A 27222-nucleotide genomic window follows, 5' to 3' on the forward strand; every position below is an offset into this window, starting at 1 on the left:
TGTAAATGGGTTGGAATTCAGTTGTAAAAGCAACAAGCTGTAACATATGGGTTATACGAGACGGTGTACATGTTTAATTAAGCGGGTTAAACAAGTAAACCCAAACACATGTTTATTAAATAGGTTAGATATTAGAATCCAAAACCTATAAGTTTGTGACGTGATCTATTTGGGAATCGTATAAAATACTAGTCATCGCAAGGTAATTTGTAACCTAGTTAACGTATTAAACGTTGACATTTTGACTTAGTCACATGGGTAACGTGCATACACTACCTAAAAAAACTCAAATTTTATGGCTTTTCATAAAAAAAAATTGAAACTTGGCTAACTTTTTAGACATGAAAATAATGTTTTCATGATAATTATTACCAAAATCAGGGCAAAGTTTATTACTTTTTTATGCAGTGACCGTCCCTTTTAAGATAACCAACTTCATCATTTTAATTAGTACGCAATCATAACAAACACGCCTTTAATTATGCTACTTCACAAATCACAACATTTTACCATAAACAGCTTAACTTGGCCAACAAAAAACATACCGAAATCATAACGGAAACTCAACATGTTTTTCGCTTCCAAAGTTTAAGGTAGAGCCTCAGCCGCTATTTTTGCAATCTCCCCCCTGCAAAACACCCAAAATATGTTTAATGCTATACATATCTCCCAAAACTAAGTTCAAAAAGCCAATATATAAAGTTAATGATTTTTTAATTAACCTTTTTATATATATCAAAAGTAGGAAATTATAAAAGAATGCCATTCATAATATAAAGTGACATCATTTTTTTCCACTTAAGTGTTGTTTTCAGGATAAAAGTGGGGATGGGTAAACATGCAAAGTATCTGAAAGGATTATTCACACTGGTGAAGCCTTATATATATATAGACATAGAGGGTAGCATATTTCCATACAACTGAAACAAGTTTTATAACTTACAAGCTTTTTAAGCCATCATTAACATATCGCGATGAATAAGAATGTCGCAATTGAAAAAAATGAAAGAATGAGTGAGTTTTTTAGAAAGGGGAAACCCTTCTTTGCAGTCATTTTTTTGCAATTCGGTCTTGCGGGAATGGATGTTATTTCCAAAGTTGCTCTGAATGAAGGAATGAGTAATTATGTATTTGTTGTTTATCGCCATGCGGTTGCAACCGTTGCCATGGCCCCTTTCGCCATGGTTCTAGACAAGTATCCATCTCTCTCTCTTTGACTCTTTCACACACACAGAAGTGTCAAGTGTCAGCGAGCCAACCCGCCGTGAGCTGCTCGAGATTGACTTGCTAAAAGCTCAAATCGAGCCCGCCTTGAACCTAAAAACAAGCATGTTTAATAAGCAAGCCAAACCCGAGCTTCACTTATGCACAGGCTGGCTCGTGAGCTAACAAGCCTACTATTTATATACTTCATTTAGTATATTTAACATTTATATATATAAATTTATGATAAAAAATAAGCAATACATATTATGTTATGTACACAAGTTCTATTTAAATATGTATATAAATTAATTAACAAAAAGACTCACGAGCCGAACTCAAGCTTTATTAAAAAAGATCAAAACAAGCCGAGCTTAAGCTCCAAAAATAAAGCTCAAAACGAGCCAAGCTCAAGCTATCATAAGTTAAATGAGTCAAGCTCAGGCTCAGCTCTTTAAATTCCTACACACAGATACACCAGTTCATTTTAATCTTCATTTATGATCATATTTCACTAATAATTTCTTTGTAACAGGAAAACAAGACCGAAGATGACAAAATCGATTTTTGTGAAGCTTATGCTGCTTGCACTATTGGAGTAAGTTCTAATATTTCTTAATAATTAGAAATAATGATTAGATGATTAACGTGTGTTTCTTGTTTGACAGGCCCGTTATTGATCAGAATCTTTATTTTCTAGGGATGAAAGCCACAACAGCAACATTTGCAGTTTCAATGTGCAATGTTCTTCCTGCTATCACTTTTATCATGGCATTCATTCTAAGGTAAAAAGAAAAAAAATTATAATTGACATGCATAACATGCACAGCAATGATTGAGTAAAACATATGCATGGCATGTGTCACAATATATTTATGTTCTAACTTCCATTAAATTCATGCGCATAAAACCATCATTAGCAACCAGATTAAAGAAACTATTGTGATACTAATGTTCCTGTAATCATATGTAACTAACACAGTATATATGTAAAAGACACTAAAAATAACCCACCCTATAATTAAAAAACGTTATTAATGCATACAACCTCTTAAACCGTTTTATTCAAAGATTTAGAATATTGATGTAATAGTACTGTTTTTGTAATCATATGTAACGCAATATATATGAAAAATCGACAAAAGAGAGTAGTTTTATTAAACTGGTAAGTTTTTATTGACTCAGGCTTGAGGTGGTCAACCTAAAGAGTATCCGCAGCCAAGCCAAAGTAGTTGGAACAATTACAACCGTTACAGGAGCCATGCTTATGACACTGGTTAAGGGCCCGGTTTTAGAGCTATTTTGGACAAAAGGACGATACAACAAAAATGTAGTAAACAACGGCGTAGATTTACATCATTCTCTCAAGGGTGCTATTATGATCACAATTGGATGTTTTAGTTGGGCTTGCTTCATGGTTTTGCAAGTAAGAATTCATATTTCAGATAGATATGATAATCATTTATTATTATCAATTCTAATTTTTAATATATTTTTTTTGGTAATAATCAGGCAATCACACTAAAGTCTTATCCCGCTGAGCTGTCATTAACTGCTTGGGTTTGCTTCTTGGGCACAATTGAAGGGGCAATTGTGGCATTAGTGATGGAAAGAGGGAACTCAGCAGTTTGGGTTATTAAGTGGGACACCACACTTCTAGCAACAATTTACAGTGTAAGGATATCTAAATAATTAAAACAATATATAATTTGTAACAATAGATGAACCACATAATTGTATTGTATATTGACTGTGTATGAAATAGGGTTACATATGCATTCCGCTCTATATAAAGAGAATAACATTACACTTGAATACCTTCTAGATATGATAATCATATAACTAGTCTAACTAAAATAATTAATAACTATGGGTTAACCAACTTTTATATCTATACAGGGTGTAATATGTTCAGGTCTTGCTTACTACATCCAAGGAATAATAATGAAAGATAGGGGTCCGGTTTTTGTGACTGCATTCAGTCCGTTGAGTATGATAATTGTAGCTATCATGGGCTCTATTATTCTAGCCGAGCAAACATATCTAGGAAGGTAAAAAAAATTATAAAAGTAAAAAATCCTAATTTTTTTTTATCGTTTAACTCATTTATGTTCACACAGGGTTCTTGGAGCTATTGTCATAGTTGCAGGGTTGTTTGGGGTAAAAGCAAGGATATCGAGCCTTCAATATCACCAGAAAACCAAATGTTGGAAAAGGAATATGAAGAAGACGGTTGTCACAAAGTTATTACTATAAAATCATCAGATGGTAATAATCAGACAGATGATGTATGCAACAGTAAATGTTGAGCAGAGAAATATTCAAAAACAATTATGGAAAAAAATGTGGCATTGATTGGGAGTAGGTGGTAGCAAAATAAGGCGTTGATATTAATGTATAAGAAAATGAACTTCCCTTAGAAATGGTCATGTTTTTTGGAACCAATGTTATTAACCTAGTTATGGTACTATGATCTTAAAGTCCATATCTAATATTATTACTTCATAGAGTGACAAAATATGTGTACCTTGACCAAGTCAACTCTCTATGACACGGTTCCTTCTTCCTTGCCATATATCCGTTGAAGCTCACGAGTAGCAGCTAGAAACGATTCTGAAAACAAATAAAAATTATGCGGTCATGAATAAATAATATATATAAAGACAAATAATATAAAAAAATAATAAATAAAAAACACACCTTTCCAAATTCGAAAAGATTTCTGGTTGATTTGTGATCCAGTAATCCTCTGAATAACTTCAAACAACATATTTTGAGGTGTGTTTCTTAGTTCTTGAACAACACCATAAACTGTTTTCCCGTTCTCAAAGTAGATATGATTATTTGGGTGCTTTGTTTTGCAACCAGCGTGACGCTCGAACTCATAAGCATTAATCGCCTTAAAATATTAAATACCTGGTTGTTAGGTGAGCAAAAATGGATTAAATATTACTTACATAAGTATCACATTATGCAATAAGCTAACCTTTGAAAAAGTACATGATTTACAGCCACAAAGATAGGTTGCACCTTTAATAACACCATGAAGTTCCTTCTATCAAGCATATGAATTATTAGGGGAAAAAACATAGGTTATTTGTCTAAATAATAATAACAATAACAACAGGCTTGGCTTGCACCTTTAATAACACCATGAAGTTCCTTCTATCAAGCATATGAATTATTAGGGGGAAAAAACATAGGTTATTTGTCTAAATAATAATAATAATAACAATAGGCTTGCTATATCGGAAAATAAGTTTCTTTGACGTTAATTTTGAAAGATTAACTCACTTAAATACAAGAACTTAAACAATAAACTCCTTGTACTTTAATTTTTAACAAAAATAATCTCTTGTACATGGTTAAATTTTCAACTTTTTAGAATTATATATAAAGGCCTTTTTTACTTGATCAAATCCTTAAAATTTTATAAAACGAACATTTCGCTAAGTTTTATTACTTAAGGGTTTAATCATGAAAATGAGGTCTCATTACTTTCTTGTAGGCCTATAAACGACTGAACAAACACGAAGGTTTCGTCCACTTGACATTAACAGAACAAACAATTCGAACATGAACAATTAAACGAACGAAGTTTTCTTGTTCATGTTCATCCGTCACGAATGAACATGTTGTTCGTTTGTTAAAAAACGGTCTTCCCACTGAACGTTCTATTCGATTCGTTTACACGCCTACTTACATGCATATTCAGTGAAAGTCTATGGTTTTTTTTCTCTTTTCTTGATAATTGCCAAAAAAAATACATTAATTTGCATAACGCATATAAGATACCTCTCTTGACCATGCAACATACTTCACGGGAACACCATCTAGCATACCAGTTGACAACAAACTTCTAACATTTGAAGGAAAATTGTTTGGAGGAATCTTTTTATTTACTTTTTGGTCCTTTTTCTTTAAACCAGAATCTGAGGGGGAAATTACGTGTCCACCACTAATAACCGCATCACTTGTAGATTCAGACAAACCCGTTTCTTCAGTAGCTCTTTGAACCGAAGATTGACCCATCAAAAAGTCATAATTACATACAAGTCTTCCAGAAGAACTAATATTATCTGCATCATCATTTAATCCACCAAACGATATAACATTATCTTCACCAAATGAATGTCTCATTGATAAATCACTGTCATTAGTTTTGAAAAGAAGATTCATTGATAAAGAACTGTTTTGTTCATTGAAAGCATCCATAGATATAGAGTTATCATCCTCTTTGATTAATGATTGAGTGATTGTTGAAATATTACTATTATCCACCCTGCTGAAAGTGTCGGCCAGAAACTCATCAGAATCTTTGACTTGGCTAACTTTGACTTTCCTAATCCCGCCATAACTAAAACCTCCAAATGTGGAATCAATCCCGAATGAGTTGGTTGTTGTTCTTGGTGGTTCATTGTCAAGCAACCGTTCACTGAATTGTAATTGACCCGCTACAGAGGAGAAATTAGACGGATTTTCACAATAGATGTTTGAGTTTAAGAGTGCAGTGTATGAATTCGGGTGTGGAACGTTTATAACTTCAACTGCCTGTTTCTTGTTGGGAAATAATTCTGCTTTGTTTCCATCCATAAACCAATTATGTGAACGTTTTGGCTCCGCTCGTGAAGAATTACTGTGTGTTATTTCACCATTTTCACTTATGTTCTGGTAAGACTGAAGCGGTGAGTAGTGTCATAAGATTATTCAAATTTTCTAAAAAGCGCATAAGAACAGTCAATTTGTATATCTAGTCAATGAATTTGCTAAAAGTTAATAAAATTACTTGCATAAATGCTAAGCACCATTAAGTTTTTAAACAAAAGTTTCCCATACATTGGGAAAATGCATTTTGCTACAGAAAATGCATACCAACTATTTTGATGTTACATATATGACAAAAAAATTGGCATAATTACTATGGTTGTTAACATAGTAATATTTACAGCATTTTATGTAACGTGTTTATGATTTATATATTGAAAACTGTAACTGTATTAAAAGAAATTAAAAGAAAGAAAGAAAGAAAGATAAGCATACCATGTTTTTGCATTGCTTTTCTGATCCCCTGTTCACAAAAATATAATCTTTCAGGTAAGTTACCAAATCACCGACAAATTACAAAACAGAAACCATATACAAATTATACAAATTGCTGCAAACACTACTATATGTTAACAAAGACAGGTCCTTTCTGATATGTTATAATGTGACAAGATTTTGACCAGTTTATGCTGTAAGTTTAAATCAGTCTGTAGAGTTAAAACTTATATTATTGTAACACCTTTTAAGGTTTTAATAAAGTTTGCCGTGTATTTACGAATTACGCTTAACGTTTTTGATTATGTGAAGTGCAATGTCATCAAATCAACTACTAAGCATATTATTGATATAACATTATAAGAATATTATTGTCAAGCTAAATTTTACCTAATCTCACTGATTAGAAGTTTTCTGCAATTTTGATCATTTAAAGTCAAATTAAATCAACAACTAAGCATATCAATCAACAGATATTTTAGCAATCACTTAAAAGTCAACCTCACTACTTTCAAAACTCACACATGATCAAACGGCATATGATCTCGACTGATTAATGGTTTACAGCTCGCATTGCATATACTGATGAAAATGGGCATGTTTGCGTTCATTCGTTTAAAACTTAAACGGACAGTTCACGAACATAACGAACATAAACAAACTAACTTAAACGAAACAATTGACCAAACATAAACGGATAACTTTTATGTTTATATCTATACAAAAATAACTGCTTATGTATTTATTAAAATTTTCACGAGCATAAAATAACGAACGAACATAAACGGACATTCAAGAACATAAATATAAATGAACAAACAAAACATGCGTTCATGCTGTTCATTTAATTAAGCGAACAAAAACTTTGTTCGCGTTCATTTGTTTATTAAATGAACGAACATAAACGAATTTTCCGCCGAACAGTACACGAATATTTAGCTCGTTTAGAATAATGTAGTAATTTTGGCCCATTTAAGTTGCATCAAATCAACTACTAATCATATTAATCAACAGATATTTTGTACTAATTACTAACTATGTTCATATTCTAAGTGCCAATTTGGATCCAGTCAGCTGAAAACACTTAAAAGTCAAGTTCAGAAAATAATCAAGGCATTTGCTTCTAATACTTCTAAATCGAAAATGAAGCATAAACACTGCAAATAACAGAAATTAACAAAGAAAAAAAGTAAAAAACCCTAGATAATTACAGTTTGCATTGCATATACTGATGAACACATTGAACTCAAAAACAGATAATATACCTAAAATAAAGCAAAAATAACTGGAAAACAAAAATAAATTAACAAATTAAAGTTCAAAATCCTAGTTAAAATCAAGCAAGTTATGATCTCCAATGGATTAATAATTTACAGACAATTACAGTTCGCATTGCATACGCTAATGAGCAAACACATTGAGCTCAATAACAAATAATATACAAAATAACTGAAGAAACATGAATAAATTAACAAATTGAAGTTCAAAAGTAATCAAAAACCTCGGTAAAATCAAACGACGTACGATCTCCAATCGATTAACAATAATATACAGATAATAACTACAGTAATACAGTTGGCATTGCATATAGTCATATACTAATGATCAAATTGAACTCAGTAAACAAATAATATTATACCTGTAACGAACTTTTCCGGCGGTGTGTTATAAATTATGAATTGACGATGGATTAATAATAATAACCATCCGGTGACAGAAGTGTACGGAAGCGAGATCTACGCAAAGTGAAGGTTTGTGAGTGGATTTGTTGCTTTAGTTTAAAGAAAGGGTTAGATATGGTGTGATGCACGATTAGGATGTTGGACCGGCGTACGTGGACGGATTTGGGTCGTTGGATTGATGGATGGGCTGGAGTTCGAGGTGATTTTAACACTTTATGGTGGAGTTGGATACAGGGGATTGTGAGTTTTCAAGTGTTGTGTGCTTATGGATTGTTTTTGATGACACGTAGCCTAGGTTTGAATGTATAGGCTATTTTTTTTTATTTTCGTTGTAGTGCTTTATGTTTTTTACTTTTATGTTTTATTTTTAATTCTAGTTAAAAAAAAAAGTTACATTTATGTTTTAAGGAAGTTATAAAAGGCAAACCAAAGGTCATGTAAATTAGGTAGCGTTTGTTATGCAAGAATGGAGGATGGAATGGAATGACCTATTGTGAGGAAATAAAAAATAGTGTTTGGTTAATCAAAGGAATTGAATGACCCATTACCTAGTCCATTTCATTCCCTCTAAAAAGCCCTAATTTCATTTCATCCATACCCCATGTTTTTTTTCATTATATTCTCTCATTCACCCTACATCACCTCCACCACCCTCCCACCACCACCACCACCCAACATCAACACCCACCACCACCACCAACCACCGCCGCTGCCACCAGCCACCACCATCGCCGTCCACCGCCGCCGCCACCACCTCCACCAACCATCGCCATCGGTGCCGGCCACCCAGCACCGCCCGTCGCATATATATCTCAATGCTTGCCACCACCGCCGCCATTACCACCAATCACCACCATCGGCGTCCACCGCTTCCACCACCCACCTCCACAAACCATCGCCATCAGTTCCAGCCACCCACCACCTCCAGCCGCCCGCCGCATCCATCGATCATCGCCCCACCATCACACACGTCGCCCACAGTCACCACTGCCCACCACCACCTCCACTGTTACAGCCACCACCTCCACCGTTACCGCCACCGCTCCCACCTCCACCACCACCACCACTACCATTTTAATTTTATTTTTTTAGTTTTTTCTTACCTACCAACAATACAAAGAAGTAATTCATTTCATTCCCACGTGGTAACCAAACATTTCATTGGAATGGTAATAACCCATTCAATTCCTTTGTCCATTCCATTACCACATCCATTCCATTCCGTCATCCATTCCATTACCCCATACCAAACAGACCCTTAGTTTTTTTAGCGTCAATTTAAAGTAAGTTTTATACCAATAAAATCGTATTCTTGCTACGATTAAAATCGCTAAAACATTGACAGCTATAATAAACCTACCTCCTTGAAGATTTACCAAAATCCTTTCTTAGATAGCAAGCGATTATCTAGCCAATATGGGAAGGACATGTGGCCAGCTTGTTATAACAGTGCACATGGTTAGGTTTATCTCGTCCTATTGCAGAAGGACACGTGTCCAAGTTGTTACAACCATGCACATGGGTCGTATAGCTTAACCTATCACTTGAGGACACGTGTCTAGACGGTTATGAGAGCATCTTCTAGAAAGGGACAACTAGACCAATTATATTCCCATATCCTTCGGCTATAAATGCTTTCACAATATTCATGAGGTAGGCATTCACTTCCAACTATCTACTCTAAATACTCTAAGTACTTTATCTTAACCGGAATAGTACTTATTCTCACGTCGGAGGGTGGTTACGGAAAGACCCCCCCCCCTCTTGTCATTCCCGTAACGAGCTCACGGTGTCTGTTTTGCAGGTTTCAGTCATTGGACTTGGGAGATATGACTCGTATCATTGTTAGTAATCGTTCGTACCATACCATGTGGACTCATTGAATCTAAGACCTGTTAAGGGGTCAGATCCGTGTTTCTTTAGTGTCTAATGTTCTTCCTGCTATAACTTTTGTCATTGCATGCATTCTACGGCACAAAAAAATGTTTAACACACAAAACCAATATTATTAAAACACAATTTATAATTAGACTGAATTAAGATTTGATTGTTGGTTTACTCAAGCTTGAGGTGGTCAACCTAAAGAGTATCCGTGGACAAGCGAAAGTAGTTGGAACAATTACAACCGTTACAGGAGCCATGCTTATGACACTGGTTAAAGGCCCGGTTTTAAAGCTATTTTGGACGAAAGGACAATACAACAACAAAAATGCAGTGAACAACGGTGTAGAGTTACATCATTCTCTTAAGGGTGCTATTATGATCACAACTGGATGTTTTAGTTGGTCTTGTTTCATGGTTTTGCAAGTAGGAATTTATATACGATAAATATGATAATTAAATATTGCTAACAATGTTTTTTTGGCAATATGTAGGCAATTACACTAAAGTCTTATCCCGTTGAGTTGTCATTAACCGCTTGGATTTGCTTCTTGGCCTCTTAGGCACAGTGAGGAGCAATAGTAACATTAGTGATGGAGAAAGGTAACTCAGTAGTTTGGGCTATAAAGTGGGACGCCACACTTATAGCTACAGTATACAGTGTAAGACTAAATCTTTAAAGAGGATGGATTAAATACAAACCAATAAGATACATGAAAACTCATGAAAACCGTTTTTAAATTTTTTAGAGTTTTTATTATTTTTTGTCAAAATAAAAAAGAATTACATGTAGCTCATGAAGATACATATAGATAACTTGTCATATACATATATTACCTCGTATCAAATCCATAAATGTAATTTAGCAAACTACATTTTATAATTCCTTTTTAGGTATTTTTTGCAAATATTAATAATATATAAAAAATAAAAGAATAAAAAATAAAATCTTATTGTTTTAAAGTGGTTGTCACAAGCTTTCAAGTTGAATATGGTTTTCATTGTAACCCTCCCTTGTCTAGTATCTAGTATCAAGAATAAAACAAAATAATATTAAATATACAATTTGGGCACTTGGCCCGTTTAACTAGTATCAACTACCAAGTAGGCAATATGGTAGATGTAAACTGATACGGTCCCATATCTTGGTCAAATAAATTATTAAAAAAGGGGATCGTGGTTTAATTAATTTGGGACCGGTTATTATTCTATTAATAAAGGGTAGCTAAAGTTTAGGACAAGTTATTATTCTACTAGTGTTTATTTATATCTTTTGTTAAAGTGAGGATGATGTCAATGTTTATTATTAATATTAGGTTTTCTTTAATCTTGTATCGGAGACTTTCTATCTTGAAACGGGTAATCGGAGACCTCCCAACTCGTATCGGGCCAATAATTGAATCTTTTGTTTTTGAGTCCGGATTCTAGACTCTATCATTTGTTTCCATTTCCGGGAAACATTTAAAGGAAGTATCGTTCAAACCGAGGGTAGTGCGGTAGCGGTTTTACGTCCGATCAAATCGTCGCATAATTTGAAAACATCACCGCCAAGCTCGACACCATACTCTCACGATTGAGGAGTGATGGTGTAGAAATCAAGTCCCAAATGATAATAGATGGCAGCTATTGTAAAAAACGGATAAAGGTCGGAAGAACATGGGGGTCGAGGATAGTTTAATGTTCAAAAAAAGAGGCGAGATGGTCAACTCTTATAACCAGAAAAATCGTCATCATATTTTGAAATTAAATCTGATAAACCTAATGTCACGAGTTTGGTCCTTGAATCCGAGTCCAAAGTTGGCCATACGAAGCCCAACAGAAACCTAGTATCAACATCTGCCTTCAAACCTAACTTATCAGTTGTTAGTCAGTCATCGCAATCTACTCCTAAAATCTTTCCACACATATATGATTATGTGAAGCGCGGGCGATTCCTAACATGCAAACTATTGGAATTAGGGGAAGGGGAAAAGAATACCGACTCTGAACAACCAACTGTAATTACATGGGACACACATGATAAGAAGGAAATCGATGAAATCAAACGGTCATCAAGGTAGGGTGTGGATGCAAAAGACAAGGAAATCGTAGGGTCTTCACAATCTGCTCTAGCTTTGGATGTATCTATTATGTAGATCAGCCTATAATTGAATGGTTGATCGCTTGGCACAACTATCAGATTTTCGACTTGAGGACAAGTCGTTTGTACGAATGAGATGTATTGATGCGGTCCCATATCTTGGTCAAAGCAGTTATTAAAAGAGGAGATAGCGGGTTAATTAATTTAGGACCTGTTATTATTCTATTAATAAAGAGTAGCTAAAGTTTAGGGCAAGTTATTATTCTACTAGTGTTTATTTATATATTTTGTTATAATGAGGATGATGTCAATGTTTATTATTATCTAAGTATTAGGTTTTTCTTTAACATTGTATTAGAGACTTCCCATCTCGAATCTGGTAATCGGAGACCTCCCATCTCGAATCGGGTTATTATGTTATATTAATTGAATCATTTGTTTGAGTCCAGATTCTAGACTCTATCAATAACTATGGAGTATGGACTATCAAACTTTTATTTATGTGTATGCAGGGCATAATAAGTTCGGGTCTTGCTTACTACATCCAAGGAATAGTAATGAAAGACAGGGGTCCGGTTTTTGTGACCGCATTCAGTCCTTTGAGCATGATAATCGTAGCTATCATGGGCTCCATTATTCTAGCCGAGCAAACATATCTTGGAAGGTGATCAAAGTAAATAACTAACCGAAAAACATGGAATAAAAAAGTGACATCTAGTTGATTATATTATTACAGGGTTGTTGGATCGAGCTATTATGATAGTTGCGGGGTTATATATGGTTATTTGGTGTAAAAGCAAGGATAAAGAGCTTTGTGTTGGGGAGAAAATATCACAAGAAGAACATATATTAGATAAAGAATATCAAGAAATCGGCTGTCACAAGGTTATTACTATCAAATCATCAGATGAAGAATGTGATACACAAAATGAGACGGTTAATGTAATAGTAAATATTGAGTCGAGCATTCCATCCGTCAATTAAGTAAAAAAAAAAAAGAAATCATGGAAAAAAATGTAGTATAGATACAAAATAAGCTATCAAGTTTAAGGTAAGAGGAAATTAACCTCCTTATATAGGTTTATTGATTAAGTGTAAAATCAACATGTAACTATGATATTGAACTCACTTAATTATATAGAAGATATCAATAATAAAATGATGTATACAACTGTGCTTGAAATGTGTCATGCCATAATCAAGTTCTCTATGGCACAATTCCTTCTTCTTTCCAATATATTTGTGGAAGCTCAGAAGTCAGAAGTAGCAACTAGAAATGTTTTGAAGAAAGAAGAATGTAATAAGGTTAAGAACAAATTTATAAAAAAAAGACAAATAATATAAAAGAGAATTACAGAAATAGGATTTCTAAAATGTAAGAAGATGAACCCGTAGACATAGAAACATTAAGGGTATGTTTGGCAAAAAGCTTTTAAGTGCTTTAAGTTATAAGCTTTTAAGAAAAAACTCATATTTATTGAAAAGTCTTGTTTAGTTAGAGTAGCTTGAAGCTTTTAGGTTAGGAGAAAAAGCTTGAAGCTAAAAGCTCCAACTACTAGCGTTTAGAAAATACTACAAGTTTTTGGTATTTCAAATTTTACAATTTTGGTATTTGAACTTTCATAATCTTTTGTTAATTCATATAATAATTACATATTTAATCTAATATTCAAAACCAATTACCTCCATGACTTTTTAAAACACCATAACTTTTTCGCACGTTAATATTTTTTTAAAAAATTTGCATCATAAAAACGAACATTTTATTCTCTTTAATATGAGTATCATATTGTTATACTTCTTTAACTTTAAAAAATTTACATATTTTGTGAATATTGGTTATAATTGACAACAAGTCGAGTCAGGCAAGCCCGGGTCATGTGTAAGACCAAATTAGGGTCGGAACGAGTCGATGCAAAAATGGCTAATTTAGTTCGGTTCATGTTGGTACGGTTTTGAGTCGAAAGGGTCAAGTCAAAATAGGTTTCGGATTAAAACGGTGCACCACACGGGCACCCAACTAGTTTTATTAAAAGCTCCAGCTACTCTACCAAACACCTAAATATTTCTAAAAGCTACAGCTACCAGCTACAGCTTCTAGCCACCAGCTTCCAGCTAGCAGCTACAGCTACAGCTGCCCGCTAGTTTTGCCAAACATACCCTAAATGTAGGAAGATGAACTCACAGACATAGAAACTTTATCAAAGAAATATAAGAGGTTTATTCAACTTTAGTTTATTATGCATTCTTTTTTAAATCCTTTTTAGTTGCCCCATTATATGCGATAATCAGACAAATTTTCACAATAAACACTCGAGTTTATCTGTCAAAATGATATCATTCATGTTTCCCAAAGAGGGCTTAAGAGCATTCGCATTCAGATCATCAAATTTGTTGAGTGGGGTTTTTTATAATTTAGGGAGTAGTTTAGGGTGTTGTGAGTAGATGAGAGAAAAAATACAATTATTTTTTTGTATATTTGAAAAGATATTGTTCACCCCTTATACTTTTTTAATATTTGTTGAAAGTGGTTGGCCCCGTTTGTTTTTTTAGAGATTTAAGTCTGAATTTGAATACCACATCTGAATGTTAAGAGGTGGTTCAAATGTCTGAAATCTGAATCATTAAGAGGTGGAGGCTAGAGACGAACCTCTAGTCGTCGGAGATGGAGCCTAGCCTCCGGGTTAGAAGTTAATGGAGGTCGGAGACAAACAAATGTTTTTTTTGGGTTAAGAGGTTTTCAGACCCACTAAAAGCTCTTACTAGTTCAGATGCTATTAAGACACTGAACCTCTTAATGCCAGAAAAAAAACAAACATCCCCACGTCTGATTACGTCCGACCGAATCAGACGTTTTCCTCTATTCAGAGAAAAGAGGCAAAAACAAACAGGACCGTTGTGAGTGAAAGAGAGATAAAGAAAGGTATAAAACATATTATTTAATTGAGAATGAAAGAGAAAATATAGTGTTTTTTAGTGTAATTATAGATTTAATTAGAGATAATGGATTAATTGGATGAGAATTCTCTAAGAATGTATATCTAGTCAATAAATTTGATGAAGCCACTTGATTTACTTATAAATGCTAAACATCATTAGTTTTCAAACATATATAAGTTCTCCATGCATGACTCCGTACATTCGGTTATTTATTTATTACTTGACTGAAATGTCAAGTATTTGGTTATTCTTTTAACTTGAAGAGTTGAAGCCAAAATACGTTCGGGCTTATTTATTTGTGTATTTTTGCATTTAGGTTTATTTGGAGATGAATGGGAGCAATTGGGTTTGGATGCTAGTAAGAGGATATGGGATTGTTGCAGTTTTTGTAGGTTGACGTTTTCTGTTTCGTGCTTATATCATTGCATTCGAATAATTGGAAGATATATATATATATTGACTAAACATATGTCGCTTATTGTGATCAAGTCATATCAAGCCATTGTCTCCATCTAAACTCACAGTCTTTTTATCATCTTCTTGGCGTTGGGGGCTATTAGCGTGAGTTGTCATATGCCAAGAATCTTGTCTTTACCGACTCGTTCATTGTTGTCTTTACGGTCTGTATTCATCTTCTTTGTTATAGCTTTAAATCTTGTATTGTTGAAGTTCTAGAGTTGTTTTAGTCCTGGCTATGTTGATCACATATTTGTATTGTTTATGTATATTCTCTTTGTCTTGTTAACGATATTGTAGGTCTATACAAGATTTCGTCTCAAGGGTCGATATATAATAAAGTTTCTGGGTTGGGTATTTTGACGTTCCTATGTTAATTTCATGATTGTTGACATTTTCTTATGTCAATGCAATGCTTAACACCAACAAATAAACACTTCTTCATGCGTATGTTAAAAATACCTCATTACTAAGCATGTCATGTACGTTTTTCATTCATTATAGCTCCCATGCTCACAAAAATATAACCATTCATATTAGTTACCAAAGCTTCTAACCGTGGGGAATCTTGGAAGCCAAATGCTCCCTCTCACGGGTTGCATTAATGGTGTCGGTCCCATTTGTATATCAAACTAACGTCTTAGCTAAAAGAAAAATGCCAAATCTAAACCAGAATACATTATTAGAAACATTGACTTACTACTTTTTTTTTTATTGTTTTATGCTACACGTATTTCATATTTTTTTACGTATGCATATAACTCATATAAGTATAATACATTGCTGGTTTTCCCCTTTGTAAGTAGCACCCTCATGACTATGGATGAGCAAATTTTCCCCTTTGTAAGTAGCACCCTCATGACTATGGATGAGCAAATTTGGTACTCGTACCGATTGGTACCGGTAAGGTACCAAGTTTACAATACTGGTACGGTATCCCTCCCTCTAAAGCGAGCTTCATTCTTAATTACCCCAGACACATAGGTTGACTTCATTGCCGGAGGTGGTTCCTTGAGACCCTCAAGCTCGCAACACAAAGCAACTACTTTGGCTAGGATAACCTGATTACTAGTTAGGTCCAAGCCATAACTCTCATCAGATCTTGGAAACATGGCCTTTGGATACAATTATCATAATTATTTTACTTGCTGACATTACAAGGTACATTGTTGTATTCAAATGCTTAAAACCTCTTATTTATATAAAAAAAACAATTCTAGCATAATTTTAATGTTCGGTTTAAACTAATTTATATCCGCTGGCTGAAACTAGGTTATATATTATTGCCATATCTCTTACTCTTGTGTGGAATTACAAATATAAGTATTACTATATAGAGACTAATTAGAGTTTATAGCTTAGAGAATATGAAAACTAGAGCGAGCTTAAGGCAAAAAGAATAACAGTCTGCCCATAAGTCTCCTTTGTCTTCAATCTCCATTAACTTGATATTCTTTATCAAGCCAAGCCCAAACCTAGGCCAAAGAACATCGGAACATATCGGCCCCTAGCCGTTTAAATTGAAAAACTAGAACCAAGAATGGTGCCGGTTAAAAGTTCAATGGCCATCAAGGTGACTATTGTATTATTGTATTTATATTATTGATTTCTAATGATGATTGACCTGTTTTTATTATGCATTTAAATTTTAAACTGGTTCTATCTTTTATTATGTGACATGACACGACCCGACCCATCCAGAAAACCTATACGAGTAGTATTTAGTGATAGATAATTGACCCTAAAAAATATTTGCCTCCCATACAAAAAGTTCCTAGTTTCGACACTGATTCATATCTATCAACCGAGAAAATGACAAGCAAAAAATTTGAGCCCGATCTCATGCCAAAACTTGTGGGATTAACACTTGCATAACAAGAATAGAGTGAACCAATACCTTATTTCAACAAAATATTTTAAATACTCAATTGTAAGAGGAAATACCCAACAAAATAAAAAGTACATGGTAAAAACGATAGTATGTGTAAAGCTTCAAGGAGAAACAAAGATGACTTCTAGTTTTATCTTCATATACTTGGAACATATTATATATGAATTTTAATCTTCTAGTTTTTATTATGCATTTAAATTTTAAACTGGTTCTATCTTTTATTATGTGACATGACACGACCCGACCCATCCAGAAAACCTATACGAGTAGTATTTAGTGATAGATAATTGACCCTAAAAAATATTTGCCTCCCATACAAAAAGTTCCTAGTTTCGACACTGATTCATATCTATCAACCGAGAAAATGACAAGCAAAAAATTTGAGCCCGATCTCATGCCAAAACTTGTGGGATTAACACTTGCATAACAAGAATAGAGTGAACCAATACCTTATTTCAACAAAATATTTTAAATACTCAATTGTAAGAGGAAATACCCAACAAAATAAAAAGTACATGGTAAAAACGATAGTATGTGTAAAGCTTCAAGGAGAAACAAAGATGACTTCTAGTTTTATCTTCATATACTTGGAACATATTATATATGAACTCCACTATGGCAATTTTAGGCCTCAAGCTTTCCATTATCTTAAGTTTAGCAGGAAATGATGGGATGGTAAATGCTATTGATGATCCATTGATTCTACAATTAATCCAACTCGGCATCTCTTTCCCCCCATGATATGCGTTGAATATTCCAAACTCATAATACATCTGCCAAATAAAACTTTTGATTCGTTAGCACACGTACACACACACAAAGATATATGTATATATATATATATATGTATATATATAGAGAGAGAGAGAGAGGAGGGAGTTAACGTACAAATAAATTAACGTGCTAAACGTGATAATCAAGTAGAGTAATTATGTAATTACTCTATGATATAATTACATACTTACTCTACTTGATTATCACGTTTAGCACGTTAATTTCGTATATATATATATATGTACATGTATATCACCATACTGAGTATCTCAAGCCTAGGAAGGGTTCTTACACAACTAGGCATTAATACAATTGGATTACAATCTAAATACAACTTCTTCAGCATGGATAGGCTACTCAAGTCGGGAAAGGATTCGTTTGACAAGCTACCGTTTTTAAGCGACAAGTGTACTAATGGTATTGGCAAATAATCTATAAAAGACGTCAGAATTCTCGATGTAGCCTCCACACTTGCAGGGGAATAGGAGTTTATATCAATGTAGTCCATATTGAGCTTTTGTAATGAATAGAAAGGTCACAACCATTTGATAACATTGTTTTGACCTTCTTCTTGGGAGCTTTGTAAGCTTCTTGCAATAACTCAGATCAATAAAGACAAGTTCAACACATATTCAATGGATTCACATATCATAATCAAACTTGTGCAATTTTCGATTATTAGCCTCTCAAGTACTGGGAGTTCGAAAAATCCATAGAGACTACGTAGTTTCTCACAGAAACTCAGATCAAGAATCTTCAGTGATCCAAGCAATTCTTTCTCTTTTGAGCTTGATCCAGTCAATCTCTAAAGTACATGCATAGTGAATTTCTTTAACTTATTAAAGAATACCATAAACAATGAAATATTCTTCAAAATCCATTAACTGCCTTTAGTCTGCTCACAAGTTGTTGCGAGACATGCCAAATGATTCGATATTGCTATGTGACATGTCAAGAACAACCAGATTCTTCATATTGATCCTTTTACATATAACACAAACCGAACTACATCTGGATAATGGGTAAGCGAGCAACAAGCTGCGCCGCTATCCCTTTTGAATCGCAAAGCCTATTCTACTAAATATAAATCCTTGGTTCCTCGGGCTCTGCGAGTCACTGTGGACCACCTTCTGCACCCGCTCCAAGAAGCGAACCGCCTCGGGAGCTAGGGATCCAAAAGTGTCGAAGGCAAATGGAATGAACACGTGCTGATTCTCCAAACACGATGTCTCATGCTTAGCAACCTTCCTAGACTCCGCTCTCAAAAGCGCATGTCCCGGTACGAAGCCACTGTCTCTCAGCCCCACCAACGGGAACACCCCAGTGAGGTCAACACACGCATTCTTCATATGTAATTCTGAAGGTATTGACTTCAAATGGAAACCATGATACACAACCATCTTAGTTCTTTTGATATGTTCTTATAAGACCCTATCATTTCAACACAATTGAGTTGTAGAATTTTTAGATTATCCATCTTACTCAGTGCATCTGAATTCAGTTATGATGACCTAATTAATTGTTCTTTCTCAAGCATTCTCATATCACGAACAAGGCCAAGAATGTTTTCTGCGCCCTGAAAACAAGGAAATGTAACAAATATAGACTTTGTTTACACATATATTAATAAAAAAAATTCGAACGTACAGGCATAACTACTAAAACATATGCATGGCCTCTTACCTTTATTTGCTTCAGCACTTCGAATGACTCCTCATGACACCATAATCGACTACGCTCCCATGCTTTTCTGGTGATTCTTGTCGTACTAAATCCCTTCCCATCTCTTGAACCAATTGATGCATCTTTAACTCGTTGCGCCCGATAGTAAGAAGGCATTTGTCAGTGAGATTCGTGATCCCAGATCTTGTGTTTATATCACACGCATTCAATATTATTTCAGTCACACATCTATCTATTCCAACAAAAAAAACAGGCAATATGCTTAAACAAGTCCTTATCATTTTTGAATAACAACGAGTCAAAGCTCATCTGCAATGCCTTATTATACGAGAACGAGGTTCTTCTTCAGGCCTTTTATACACTCTTCCCAATATGATACATCTCTATTATGTAGAGACCTGCCCAAAACTTCAAGAGCCGGCGGGTGTCCATCACAATACTTCTTGAGCTTTTTTGAAACCTCTTTATAACCTTCTGTGGGCTCTAGTGATTCAGACTCATATAAGCCACTAAGCAAGAAGACATAAAAGCTCTAGTGATTCAGACTCATATAAGCCGCTAAGCAAGACCTTCGTATGCTTCGGCTGAACTTGTGAATTGAACAAAGCACACCACTCTGTTAAAGATGCATCCTTGGTTGTAATTATGACCTTGCTTCCATGATGTAAACCTTTATGTCCAAGTAAAGCATCCAACTGGTCGAGACTATCAATATCATCAAGCACTCTAAGCACCCTTTTACGAGCTAGCGCATTCTTGATGTGAGAGGCATACAAAGAAATATCATAAATTTGTAATGACATTTTCTTTTAAATGTATCGGTGAAGCTGCCTTTGTAAATCAAGCAATCCATTAAAGTGTTCATTACATCGTGTACTGCAGGGCCGGCCCTTAAGCATTGGCAACCAAAGCCCTAGCTTAGGGCCACCACATATTTAAGGCCCCCAATTTTTACCACTAGGTTAATTCTCTCGTTTGACATTCTGGTTGCATAGAAACAAACACTTATTTATTTGTTGAACTTACAACAAAAATGTGATTTTGGATTGTTCTTTTTTATTGTTGTAAATCTTGATTTTGGATTGGATATATGTTATTAGCTTTCTGGCTTGCAATATTGTGTGTATGTGTTATGCACATAAGTTTTTTGATATGTTAAGTGAAAGACATATTCCATTTTGGAGATACTGTGTGTCACAAAATTTCTTTAAGCAATTATTTAATTTATTTTCATTCATCATTTTTTTTCTTAATCATTTCTTTTTCAAGCGATTAATCTAAAAAAAATATCATCAAAACTGACACGTTATAACCGTATGAATCGTAGTAGCTAATACAAAATTCCACGTAAAAATGTATTACCTAATATTATCATATTCCGGCATCCGAGGATCGCAAACAAATATAAATTATTTTGGAAAAAGGCCTCAAGATGTTACTTCGCTTTGGGCCGGCCCTGGTGTACTGATACCTTCAATAAAACTATTTTCTCGAATTTACCAAAGTATAGCTGGAAAACAAATTTGGCCAAACATATCTTCCCAATCCCACCTATGGCTACAATTGTGAGAATGTCGGCAATATGACAAGATCCATCCACCAACCATGAACTAATGAATTCAATTTTACCCTCCATCCCGATAAGGAGTGGAAGGGTATTACTTAAGGGTACACCTAATCGATTGTGGATTTCGGTCACAACTTCTTCAATCAACTCCGTTTCTTTCTTGAAAATTTAATTTCAAGGAGAAATATGAACGCCATGGTAAAGATATGGCATTTTATAGATCCAAACCAAATATTTAGCTAATTGATTACAGGGAGAGGTATAAATATACATGTCTTATGTTATAAGATTGTGAGATACACAAATGCACAAGGAGAAAATTATATATCTCATATGTAGAAGTGATTATCTGCCCTTTGTATCTTTCCCTTATAAATCAGCAACTTCTATGAGTGCACTCTTCCATAACTCCATCTTTTGAGCCCATTGATTTCTTTTTTGTGCATTTGATTCTGTCTCCATCTTCTGTTTGTGTCGTGCCATTGCATCCCCAAAGCTTCTTTGTTGCTTCCTGACATCAGTGGGCTCAACATCATAGAAGATAGGGATAACGATCTGGTTAAAGTTTGTCTTTTGATCAATTCGTCTAGGCACCATGTTGACGAAGCGTAATTCATGGACAACATGATCATAGAAGCCCTGGATGCTTTAATCGCACTCTCCAATTCCGGTTACAACGGTTCTCCAGTTTCAGTCTCTTCATTATCCAAAAAGGTTGTCAGATTAGCATTCACGAGAGCTTCATAGAGGTGGTTGGTGAATGTAAGACGCGTGTCAATACCTCGAAAACTTATATACACATCGTATTGATCAGCATTACTTGATGAAGATGATGAAATTTCAGTGAGATGAACCATTAGGAAATATTGAACTGATTAAAGTGAAAAGGAGGAGATTCATACCAAGAGGAATGAATATGTTTATGAAGAAATAAAAGACCAACAACTACAATTTCACATAATCTGCCTACCAAATTTTTGCATGTTCCCATGATTAAAATACATCCGAACGTATATTAATTATGAAAAAAACAAAAAACTTTAGTTAGGCACATGGCCGGTTTTTGCAATTTTGAAAGGCCTCAAACTTAAATTTAAAAAATGAGACAATACCTATTTGCGTCAATGTAGTTTCCATACGGGTGCACCTTGTGCTCATAGAAGTCAAAATGACTCGAATAAGTCCCCTGGTTTCAAAACGATTAAATCTGAGTCCTTATCGATACAATTAGTTCTTGTTTGTTCATGTTTTTAGTAAGAAATCATTATTAAAAAAAAAACCATATGCCACAAAGTTAATCATGGGACTTCATGTTTTCATCACCTTTTGTTTAACAGAGAAAGTATGAATTTTTTTTTCATACATGTTTAAAGTTTTCCCTGCTCAATTTTAACCCAGGCCTATCTTTTGACAAGTTACCGAACCCGCCTGTTTTTTTCTTAACAATGAGGTATTAAAAATAATATATAGGAATAAAAGATGGAGTCATCAGAACATTCAAGCTCAATGCACTATTGAAACAATTATAACATATATTTGACATTATGGCATTGTAATCATAACTAAGACTTTAACCTAAATGAAAAAAATCAATGGGTCAACTTAACACATTCAAATCTTCACCCTTCACCCAACCCGATTGTTTTACCACCTATGTAAAAAAGCCAATACGAATAAATGATACAATTTATGATCAATGTTATTTAAATGCCACAATAAAAAATTTAGCTTACTCAATTTCATTACCACATTCATGCTTATCGGTAAATGACTACAAAATCGAGTTTTGGAGTTCACTAATCTCAAGCATATATGTCATAAGATCAATATAAGAGAATATACAATCTTATATCTATTTAGCAAAATATAAGAATTAGTCAACATCTGCAAAGGGACTTCCATTTGGAGATCCCAAGGTTACTTGTTCATGATGATATCTTGCTTCCATTTTTCATATAATTTTGTCAGTTTTTATTTACGAACAATATGTGTTGTTGCTAAAAGATCAACAAAAGACCGTGTTCGCATTGCCTCAATAGATGTCAAACTAGGCACATCTATTTCATGTTTTCTTGGAGTAGAATCATTATAGGGCCGGCTCCGAGAAGGCGAAAAAATTTTTGGGCCAAAGACGAAATTTTTTTCGAGCCTTAAGTAAAATAACAATTTTATTGGTTTTAAACAATTTAATTTTGAATGTGCTTACTTAATTATGATTTGAGTTGTGTAAAATTTTTTTGTATAAAAATAAGCTTAAAATTGTCTCAAACAAGATTAGAATCCACAACCTTTTGGTTAGTGGTTATATAATTGTGTTGAAATATTTTATTATACATATTTTTTTATAAAAATACATATAATTATTTTTGAAAAAAAAAATATTTCGGGCCTAGCAGGGTGTCGGGCCTATGGCCGTCGACTACCCCACCATGCCTCAAAGACGGCCCTGAATCATTATCAACCTGCTGTACATGTCACAAAAATCTATACATATGATCACAAGCTAGTTCCATAATACTCAAGATAGTCCTTGTGGATCGGACATATTGCAACTTTAGACAAACTGTTTGCACGAAGCCATGAACATAGCACCATTGGTCTCTAAAGTGGATGGACATTAAGTTTTTCCCTTTAAGTGTGTGTGGAATGCCCAAACTACCCCTTAATATTCGAATGGTGGGATCCCCTTACCCTTATTATTGTTTCAAAAACTACAAAAGTTTTTTTATTTTTATTTTTTATATTAAGGGGTAGCTTGATCATTTCACCACACTTAACCCGAACACTTAACTTCTATCCATTTTAGGGACCGATGGTGTTATGTTCATACAAACAGTTGGTCTAATTGTCTAAAGTTGTAATTTTTTAAACACTTGACGATTAAAGTTGCAATATAGCCAAATTACACGGACTACCCGTGTAATTGATTTATTGGTTAAAGTGTACGTAAATTTTATGAAGTTACTCACATGATTATAAGATTACTATTAACAAATGATTTCGGATCATTAGCATGTGATTGAAATAACGCATCCATAGAGACATGCATGTTTGATGCTTTGCAGCAACATCTTCACTTTTGAGGTTATTTGCACGCATCGTTTTAATTAAACAATTTGTTTGTACTAAATTATATACCTTTGGGCTTTTTTAATTTAATGTTTGTTTGATTAAAGACAATTTATGTTTTATGTATTTGGGTCATAACATGTAGTCTAGTAAACTGAGGGGCCGGGCTTGGTTAAGTATCAGACCATTAGATTATTGGACCGCTGGGCAAAATCATATGGGCGGATTCAATTTTTGTCTTGTGTTTGTTACTTTGTTTCTTATTCTTATTAGGGTTGTTCAAACCGCTCGTCACTCGAACTCGCTCGCCGTTCGCTTGGAAATTGCTCGCTTGTTATTTCGCTGGATTGTAACGAGACGCTCTGCTCGATTATGTTTGCAAACGAGCCAAGCAACGAGCAAAGGTCTGCTCGCTTCGGTAAGGCTCAAATATTTTTAATTTATTCTATATATAATTATATATGAACAAATATATAAATATATAGACTACACACATAAAATATAAGTATACAAACCCTTTAAAATTTTTCCTATTCCGTCAATTTTATAGTTTCATTAGTTCGATTCATGTTTTCAGAATATTAGAAGTTTGTTTGAATGTTCATTATTTCTCATTTTAAACTTCTTTCTCCTAAAAGATTACATTCTATTACATGTTAGTCTAAAACTACTAATTTGTTTCCAAAATATATTATTTACAACATTCAAACTTGTTTTATATTGAAAATTTTAGAGTGAAAAAGAAATATATAATGCTCAATATCGCTCGATGTTCGATCGAAAAATGCTCAATTCGATTTGGCTCGTTTCGATTTTCACTCAATTCGAATTTCAGCCGTTCAGTTCGGTTTGGTTGTAAACGAATAAGCCTTCGCTCGGTTCGGGTTCGGCTCGGCTAGTGAACAACCCTAATTCTTATTCTTACTCAGTGTCTCAGTTCATATACAAATTTATTGATATTTTAGAATCGATTGATTCGTTCGATCATATGGTAACCCAACACTATATGGGTCAAGATACAGATCAACTCGCTAGTGTAAATACGACAAAGGAAATATCCATGTGTCACATGATTAGCCGTTTATACCATATTTTGCTAAGACCATGCCTTCACCATATGAAATATGAATATTAAGTGATAATAGCAGGCAATTCGAAATTCATTCTCGCATGGCAATGGATCTACGGTTCAATATGTGTGATAGGTTTTGAACCAATCAAATACAAGAAGTCATCATCAAAGACAGTTATTCTCAACATAACAGTTCCCACTCAATGAGAGTGATGTTTACTCACACGCTATAGGTGGGTCTCCGCTCTCATCGCCCTAGCTCAACCCATCCCCAAACCTTTTATTTTTTTTATATTAAAATTAACTAGTTAATTAAAATACATTTTCATATACATATTCTAATAAAGTAAAATAACTGTGGACACTTGTCATCTTTTTGTTAATTCTCACAATTTTCCCTCTCAAAAACTAAGATCTTAATTGGACCTAATATATGTAATAGATCAATAATTATTCAATTTTCTTTTACACTCTATTTATATTAACATACACATTTTTATAAAAATAAATATTAACATATTATTTTACTATATATTCCAAAATTATCAGTGAAATCCAAAAATCAACAATAAACCATGTTTCTCAAAGATTGAAAAGAATATAATTTTAAATATTATCATTAACTTATTGTGTTTTTATATTGTAGAAGATTGTAAAGAAAAACAAAACTCGAATATGCTCTCATTTTACAAAGTAATTTTTTTAATCGTAAATTATAAATATATGCTTAAAAGTCGATCCATGTGTTTAAAATCAATTCATTTATCTATTATTATTATTATTATTATTATTATTATAAATTGTCGTATAAGTTTATAAATTATAAATATATGCTTCAAATTTATCCATTTTATTTTTTTGGTTAATTTAGTAAACTATATACATGTTAAAATGTAAGGATATTATATATGAATCACTTTCAAACATAACAAAGTCTATTATATTTAATTTCTTAGTTTTTTTTATTGGATTGTTTTGTGTTTTTTGTGGAACTTAAATTTAATTTTATGGATCAAAAGTTGGTAAATAGATTGTTTGGTACAAGTTAACAACATTTAAGTCAAAATTTGTTACGGGTAAAAAATGATAATTTTGATTATTTTTAAAAGTTTGAGAATGCAAATACGTAGATTTATGCTGGTGGCAGCGGTGGTCACGGTCAAGTGGTGGCGGTGGAGGCGATGGGGATGGTCAAGTTGTGCTGGTGTCGTGGTGGCGACGGTGACGGTGACGGTGTCGAGAAAGTAGGGTGAAAGAGATAATGAAATGGAAAAAAATCATAAGCATGGTTTTGACAACCGTTGTCGTCGTCACCGCAGCGATCATCATTGCCATTGCCACCACCTGACCACCACTGCCATTGCCATTTTTTATTTTGATACATGTTCGTTACTTTGCGATAAGATAAAAGTATTTTTTTGTCATTTGTATTCTATTCATACGTATTTTCATGTCTACCAAACATGATAAATTAATTATTCATTTAATTTTCATACGTTAACCAAACGTGACAATCAAATAATAATAATAATTAATTTCAGTTGTATTTTATTCTCCCATTCATTTGATTATCCGGTGAATATCATTAGGCTATGCGTAATGGGGCTACAAATGTGGGCGACGAGGGCGAGAACACATCCCCCCTTAGGCGACAAAGGGGCGATAAGTGGAGGGGGCGACGAGAATTTGTCGACAGCTGAAGAGATGATGATGACGTGGTGATCAGTGATTGAAGGATGGGGCGATTTGTGGGCGAGAACACCGCCCCCCTAGGCTACATGTCGTCCATTTTTACCACGTGTCATAAAACGCCTTATTTTACACATAGCCTAAAACTTAAGCGTTTTAAAAGTGGGGTCAGGGCTCCACCCATAAACAATTTAT

The 27222-nt window shown here is 34.0% G+C and overlaps 2 protein-coding genes and 2 pseudogenes across 4 annotated transcripts; 2 read left to right on the top strand and 2 right to left on the bottom strand.

Moving 5' to 3' along the window:
• Positions 1 to 461: 461 nt before the first annotated feature.
• LOC143637217 (uncharacterized) lies at positions 462 to 8264 on the bottom strand. 2 transcript variants are annotated; one of them, XM_077104661.1, is made up of 7 exons: positions 7883 to 8264; positions 6244 to 6271; positions 4999 to 5871; positions 4190 to 4258; positions 3904 to 4102; positions 3731 to 3816; positions 462 to 628 (listed from the first exon to the last, which is right to left on the bottom strand). In XM_077104661.1, the coding sequence occupies exons 2-6, from the start codon at positions 6244 to 6246 to the stop codon at positions 3749 to 3751; spliced, it is 1212 nt and encodes a 403-aa protein (XP_076960776.1). In that variant the 5' UTR covers positions 6247 to 6271; positions 7883 to 8264; the 3' UTR covers positions 462 to 628; positions 3731 to 3748. The 2 variants fall into 2 exon arrangements, with proteins under 2 accessions (XP_076960776.1, XP_076960777.1); XM_077104662.1 differs by lacking the exons at positions 462 to 628; positions 3731 to 3816 and having other exon boundaries at positions 3977 to 4119.
• On the top strand, positions 939 to 3626 carry LOC143637219 (WAT1-related protein At2g37460-like; annotated as a pseudogene). Its single transcript, XR_013154390.1, has 7 exons — positions 939 to 1195; positions 1739 to 1801; positions 1872 to 1988; positions 2389 to 2629; positions 2716 to 2877; positions 3103 to 3254; positions 3324 to 3626. The product of XR_013154390.1 is annotated as a WAT1-related protein At2g37460-like (transcript).
• A 1490-nt stretch (positions 8265 to 9754) lies between the features above and the next one.
• On the top strand, positions 9755 to 12870 carry LOC143637234 (WAT1-related protein At2g37460-like; annotated as a pseudogene).
• A 6771-nt stretch (positions 12871 to 19641) lies between these two features.
• On the bottom strand, positions 19642 to 20433 carry LOC143637235 (disease resistance protein RUN1-like). The gene is made up of 3 exons (XM_077104681.1): positions 20243 to 20433; positions 20029 to 20139; positions 19642 to 19858 (listed from the first exon to the last, which is right to left on the bottom strand). The coding sequence occupies exons 1-3, from the start codon at positions 20431 to 20433 to the stop codon at positions 19642 to 19644; spliced, it is 519 nt and encodes a 172-aa protein (XP_076960796.1).
• Positions 20434 to 27222: the final 6789 nt, after the last annotated feature.

This window comes from Bidens hawaiensis, unplaced genomic scaffold (genome assembly GCF_021521415.1).
Source record: "Bidens hawaiensis isolate Kalapana, Puna unplaced genomic scaffold, B.hawaiensis_p1.1 tig00008152_1, whole genome shotgun sequence".
Classification (NCBI taxonomy): Eukaryota; Viridiplantae; Streptophyta; class Magnoliopsida; order Asterales; family Asteraceae; genus Bidens; species Bidens hawaiensis.